Source organism: Acanthochromis polyacanthus, chromosome 21, assembly GCF_021347895.1.
Source record: "Acanthochromis polyacanthus isolate Apoly-LR-REF ecotype Palm Island chromosome 21, KAUST_Apoly_ChrSc, whole genome shotgun sequence".
In the NCBI taxonomy this organism is placed as follows: domain Eukaryota; kingdom Metazoa; phylum Chordata; class Actinopteri; family Pomacentridae; genus Acanthochromis; species Acanthochromis polyacanthus.
The window spans coordinates 21,285,167-21,291,377 of record NC_067133.1 but is presented as its reverse complement, the minus strand read 5'-3'; the positions used below and the strand labels follow the sequence as shown (position 1 = coordinate 21,291,377).

Here is a 6,211-nt window from a genome sequence, read left to right as displayed (position 1 = left end):
GTCAGAGGTGAAATTTTCCACCTTTGTATTTAACCAGAGACAGCAGACTCAAACCTGATGACTCTGTCTCATCATCAACACAACATACACTGCATATCAATTTTCAATGTTTTAGTTTTTATATTGCTATACTGGCAATTTATACAGTACAAACTTTTCTAAATCTGCAGCTGGTGTCTTAGAGCAGCTTGAAACAACAGCATCGTTTAGCACAATTACAGAAGAAAAGGCCAGTATGCATGATATCAGTGATTATGCCAGATTTTAAAACAGCAAAGTAATACTGTGAATATAAAGTTGCAATCACAATTCTACATATGGATACAAGTCTATTCACACCAGTCTTGACTGTCTAATTAATTTATACTGTAAAGTATTTCGATCTGTTGAACTTACCATTTGCTGTGAAAAAGCAGAATCCATCAAGAATGTCAATATGAAATTATACAGATGGACTCCAGTCATCCATCCATCCATCCATCCATCCATTGATCAATAGATAGATATAATTAATAATTGTACATTTCAGTTGTGTTCAGCCATAGGTTTTATGTACGGCATGTACTAGATAGTTCTGAAATCAGGATAAATAAAAATATGTCTCGTCATCGCAGTGAGATGAGGTACAGCGGTGGATAGTAGAAAAAGGTTTTGTCCAGTTGATGTGAGGAAAGAAACGTCATCTGCAAATGTGCCTCAAATTTCAACACAAAGCTATAGTACTTGATTGTGTTTACATTGTCACTGATTTATTAAGTTCCAGTCTATTCCTATATTGCTTGGCCAGTAAGAGATAAACAATATTCAATGTCTAGTTTGTTTCTTTAAGCCATTGTGTATACAGACAGGAGGTAAGGGCGTGGACATACATCTTTTCAATAGACCGTGGTAATAATGGACCTGTGACCTCATGGTCTGAGAAGCCAGAAGCAAAACCTGAACTTTACCAAACTGGTGCAGTTGGTTGTCGACAAGACAGCTCTAAGTAATGCAGAAGTCAAATTTTCTTGATTTCTGCTTTAAATTGATTACTTTTCCTAAACATGAGTTTCATAAAAGCTATACAGAAATGACTGAGACACAATTACTAACATCCTAATTCAGGTCAGCTCATCCTTGTTGCAACTGCTATGAATAAAATTCGCTGATCTTTGGCTGACAAATATTCTGACAGATAGGACTCAAACTGTGAACTACACAGACAAAGCTGGATGAAGCACAAGATGACACGAGACGGTCACATATTTCTCTGCGTTTTGTTTTTATTGCAAACAAATATAATACAAAAGATAAGCTTTTAAGACAATGCCATGTTTACCTAGGGAAACTGCATTAAAAACATGACAAAATGAGAACTAAGGATACAGAATATAAAATGAGGAACACAACTTTTTTCACAAACAAAAAGTATCCTGTTGATTCCAGCAAATTCTTTACAAAACAGCGGCTTTCATCATATCCATTAAGTCATTTGTTAGAAAGAAAAAAGAGGGGAAACTTCCAGTTTTTCTTTATCTTTTAGAGAAAGACTCATGTAATTATAAGTATTCTGTACATAACTAGATCAAGAATAAAGGAAACTTTTATACGGAAACATTTACAAATGATAAATAAACAAATTTGTACCACATATGACAGCAACCTATTTCAACTCAGTTAGCTGCTTCTGAATTAAAATGATAATTGCAAATATTTATTTTCAAATAAAATTAATGCTAAAGAATAAATTAAGAAAAAGGTTAGGAAAAAGGATGGGACAGAAGGAATGATAGAAGCACACCAGCCTTGGACCTGATGGCAGCTGAGAAGAATCAGGTCAAAGGTCTTCCTGCAGGAAATCAAAACTATGCTGGAGTTTTCACACTGCAATGCCAGTGGACGAAGCCTCACTACTGCGGCTCCAGAGGCACCAACGGTATCAAGGCAGTACTGAGATAAAAGCAAGCATTGCTGCTACATCTAGCAACACAGTAAGGCCCCTAGAAGAGTTACATGGTACCTGTTATAGCATTTCCAACACAATAATTTGAGCCAAAGCAAACAAGAAGTAGAATATTTGACTAATTCACTGATGACACGGTCATATCATGGCCAAAATTCTAATCTATTTCAAACCTGCATTGCTCAATACTTGCATCTCATGGGAATTACAATAAAATATGTACAGTACAAAAATTCAATGCAGAATGTACTATGAGAATGCCGTGTCAGTAAACACACATATCTTACTTCCTGTACAAAACTACATTAGTGAGAAGTAAGGCCAGTGAGGGTGTTTTACCCAGCATTCCTGCTCTCTTAGATGAGTTAAACCTTCAAATCATGATGATGAGGATGCTGATGACACTGATTATGATGATAATGACAAGAGCAGAACACATACACAGTACATACTAATATATTCATAGCCAGTATGTCCTCACAGAGGATTTAAATGTTTTCAACATTATATCTAAAAAATATAATCACAATTCCAACCAATACAAAAGGCACTGTTGTGAGCCAATCCAAAGATATATTTTTAGAACTATAAAAAAGTTCTTGTCATGTTTTTCTGTTGGCAATGAACGGTGTGTGGCATCGTGGTGCAAAGGGCACTTGGCAGAAAAAAAGTCTGTGATGTGTGCTATACAGTCAGTGCTGAGACTGCCTCCTCAGGGCCTGGAGAGTTGTGTGTAAATGGGCTGCTGCTCCCAGTGCTGTGGACTGTGGGTCTGCGGCACTGACGGCACCCCAGTGGTGTCGGCGATTGGTGTATACATTGGCCTCTGGCTGGGGCTCATATAGCTGAAGGTGGAGTACAGGCTAGAGCCTTGGCCAGCTGCGTGGCTGTAGTAGGAGTTGGCACCACTTTGGTGTTCCGAATAGTCATACTGTGCTCTCGTGATGGAGGGGTAAGAGGAGGTGCTGTAGTGCTGTAGGTTGAAGGACCCATAGGTGACATGTTGTGGGGAGCCCTGCTGATCTCTGTAGTGGCTGGGGCTCAGCTGCTCGGTCTTAATTTGGGTGGTTCTCTGCTGACCCTGCTGGCCTTGCTCTCCTCCTCCACCAAGGGTGGTCAGAGAGTGCTGCTGCTGCTGCTTGGACATCCAGGCGTGGGCTCCAATGCTGGCAGCTGAGCCAACTGAGGAGCTGTTGATGCCGTAGCTGCTGGTATAGCTGGCTTGGGCTGCGCCAGTCATCCCAGCGTGGCTATGAGGTGGCAGGTACTGATCAAACTCATCAACATCAAAGCTTCCCATGTTGGAGATGACATCACTGCTCAGCTCGCCAATGTCCACAGCGCCAAAGTCAATGTTGAGCTGGCGGCTAGTGCCCTCCTGCATGGGGCGCCCCTCACGCTTCAGGTCAGTCTTGCTGGAGGGGAGGTCTGTCTTAGGAGTGGTTGGAGGCGTTGGTGGGCCCTGTGACTGACCTGGTTAGAGGAAGGTAGAATTAGACTCATCAAATTTACAAATTGATGCATGTGAGAAAATATTTCTTGAATGTGATTTGCCAGTGTCAATGTAAATACTTCCAGAAGAGCTGTACTGGCCCTGCCAGGTGTATTTACATGCTGGCTTGTAAAATCCACTAATCATTAACCAGTAATCATTAACAGTTGTCTGTTGAAGGCCCCAAAGGCCTCTAAAGATTTGATTTCCTTTAACAGTACCAAAACGTCACCTTGAAAAAAATAAACTAGAGAACATATTTGTTTTTTCTTGTTTTTCGCCTCATCTCACCTGAATGTTCTCCTGGGGAGTGCACCTCTCCAATGCTAGACGCCGGAGAGTCGGCCTGCTGCAGCGCTTTGAAGATCGCATTGGGAGAGATATGAGTTTGCTCGCTGTCCTCAGGTTCGTTCTGTCCGTTCTTAACTGATTTTCTCCGCCTTGGCTGATATTTGTAGTCGGGGTGATCCTTCTTATGTTGCACTCTCAAGCGTTCAGCCTCCTCTACAAACGGGCGCTTCTCTACCTCATTGAGCAATCTGAAAACATCACGAAGTTGTACATTTTTGTAAAAATATCACTGATTAATTATTTAACGAGATGTTACTGAATCGGTGCAATTGATGATTTGTATCAATAATCACGAAGAAACGGCAAAAGTTAGCTGATTCAAAATCTATACAGCTTATTTTGTTTGCATTGGAAGAAAGAAGCTTATATAAAAACACAATAAAAACAGCAACAGAGAAAAATACTGTCCAAAAAGTCCCCACGCTGTAAGCTCCATTTGAAACTGCACGAAAGCGGTGCAAGAAACAGCATACTGCGCTCAGCGGGAAAAGCGCACTGCAAAAGTGAGTGGAAATGCAAAGCGTAAAACTTACCTCCAAAGTTTGCCCAGAGTTTTGCTGAGTTCCGCGTTGTGCAGATGCGGGTACTGATCGGCCAACTTCCTCCGTGCAGCCTGAGCCCACACCATGAACGCGTTCATGGGTCTTTTGACGTGAGGTTTGCTTTTGCTTGAGCCGTTGACGCGCACTGGCATGGGCACCAGCGTCCAGTCGTAACCCTTCAACACCTGGGACACGGCATCTCTGATGCACACGGGAAACTTTTCCTCTTCGCCCTCCTTCTTATAGTCTGGATCCCGCAGGAGGTGGTTGTCAGACGGCCGGGTGTTTTCAGTGTCCGAACCGGACCCGGACGGGCACGGCGAACCCGCGGAGTCCTCGGACATGCTCGGGCTGGGAGCGTCAGAGTGACACTTCTCCTGTTCTTCTGTCATCTTCAGGTAAGGGTCGAGGAGATTCATGCGAAAAAATTAAAGAACAGCGTCTCGCAGTTAAAAAAAGGAGAAAATCCTCCTTTCTAAATCCAAATTAGGTGCCCAAAGACTGCAGTGACAGCCTGTGAGGGCGCACAGCTTGACTGACAAACTGGAATCCCTTAAAGTAATTTAAAAAATGACAAAAGAAAATTAAAAAATGACCCTCCTTCAACTTTTGGCAGTTTCGCAGACAGGACAGCTAATCGCAAGTGACCGCTTTCGAATGCTTAACTTTGAAATTTCGGCTTTAAGAACAAATGTGACTGAGAGGTCTGCTGTTGGAGGTTTGCTGAAGAGTCTACAGTCACAGGAGGCGATGCCTCGATTTATGTTTGACGGCAAGGAACTGATTGGAGGAAACGTTTGTAGGCGGGACGTGAACAGGGAGTCAGTAATTTGACTCTTGTAATAAAAGCGTAAACCCAGAATGGAAAACAGGTTTTTCCCCGTGTAATGTTTGGATTTACTTTATTTTATTTTACTTTATTTTAAGTTACAAAATAACTCACCAACTAAAATAATTTGAGGCATTTCAATCTTACTTTGGTATCAAAATCAGGTACAATTCTAGTTCCATCACACTTTTCTTATTTTTAAGACAAATCTTTTCCATCATAGCATTATTGTAATTTTCATGAGGACAGTTAGCATTCGAATATCCTTTTGTGTTATTACACTTTGCTGTATAATTTATTTTATTAAAAGCATACAGAAATTGCACGTTTATTTGCATTTGTACTCAGTTTTTGTTGTTGCTGCTGCCAGATTTACAAATGCAATATTTTATGTATTCTCTGTTGCAACATGTATATTATGCCTACTAGATATATAAATGCCATATTTAAAATGTCCCTGGATTACCAAAAGCATGTACTCTGTTGTATCAATAGCTTTTGGGCAGCACTCATTTCTATGAAATATTTATGGGACAGACTGTTTAAGAAGTTGAAGAAGAAGAGAGCTTTCAGAAATATATTTAGATTTTTTGATAGAACAACTCCAGAGATATTTATTTGTGTTTGAATGAACGCAGGCAGTTATTGTCTAAGAGGTGTGTTGCACGGAAACGGCTTTTGTCAATGAGTCTCTACAGTGCTGTCGCTATGGAGCTGCAGCCATCTGCCGTCTCAGCTCTGCACAGTGAGCACATGGACCAATAGGGGGAGACAGCAGTCCAGAAAGTTGAGAAGAAGCTGTGTAACTATGCTGGGGCTGCAATGATCAGAACAACACAGGAGGGTATTATAAAACACAGCCTATTCAATTTCATCTCCAGGTCTAAATGTATATTTTCACCTCCTTCTGACAGAAAAATATCATTCCAAAGCAGGTGACAGTTCAGAATACAAGACAAACATGTTTCAATAAAAAAATGTGTTTGTTTTTATTCACACTCAACTAGGGACATGGCTGCATCTCCAATTTCATTCAGGATAGTTTTCAGGTTGTT

At 40.9% G+C, this 6,211-nt stretch overlaps 1 protein-coding gene across 1 annotated transcript; it reads right to left on the bottom strand.

Annotated features, from left to right (window-relative positions):
• Window positions 1-1,242: 1,242 nt before the first annotated feature.
• sox9a (SRY-box transcription factor 9a) lies at window positions 1,243-5,077 on the bottom strand. Its single transcript, XM_022211835.2, has 3 exons — window positions 4,319-5,077; window positions 3,726-3,973; window positions 1,243-3,415 (listed from the first exon to the last, which is right to left on the bottom strand). The coding sequence occupies exons 1-3, from the start codon at window positions 4,744-4,746 to the stop codon at window positions 2,655-2,657; spliced, it is 1,437 nt and encodes a 478-aa protein (XP_022067527.1). The 5' UTR covers window positions 4,747-5,077; the 3' UTR covers window positions 1,243-2,654.
• Window positions 5,078-6,211: the final 1,134 nt, after the last annotated feature.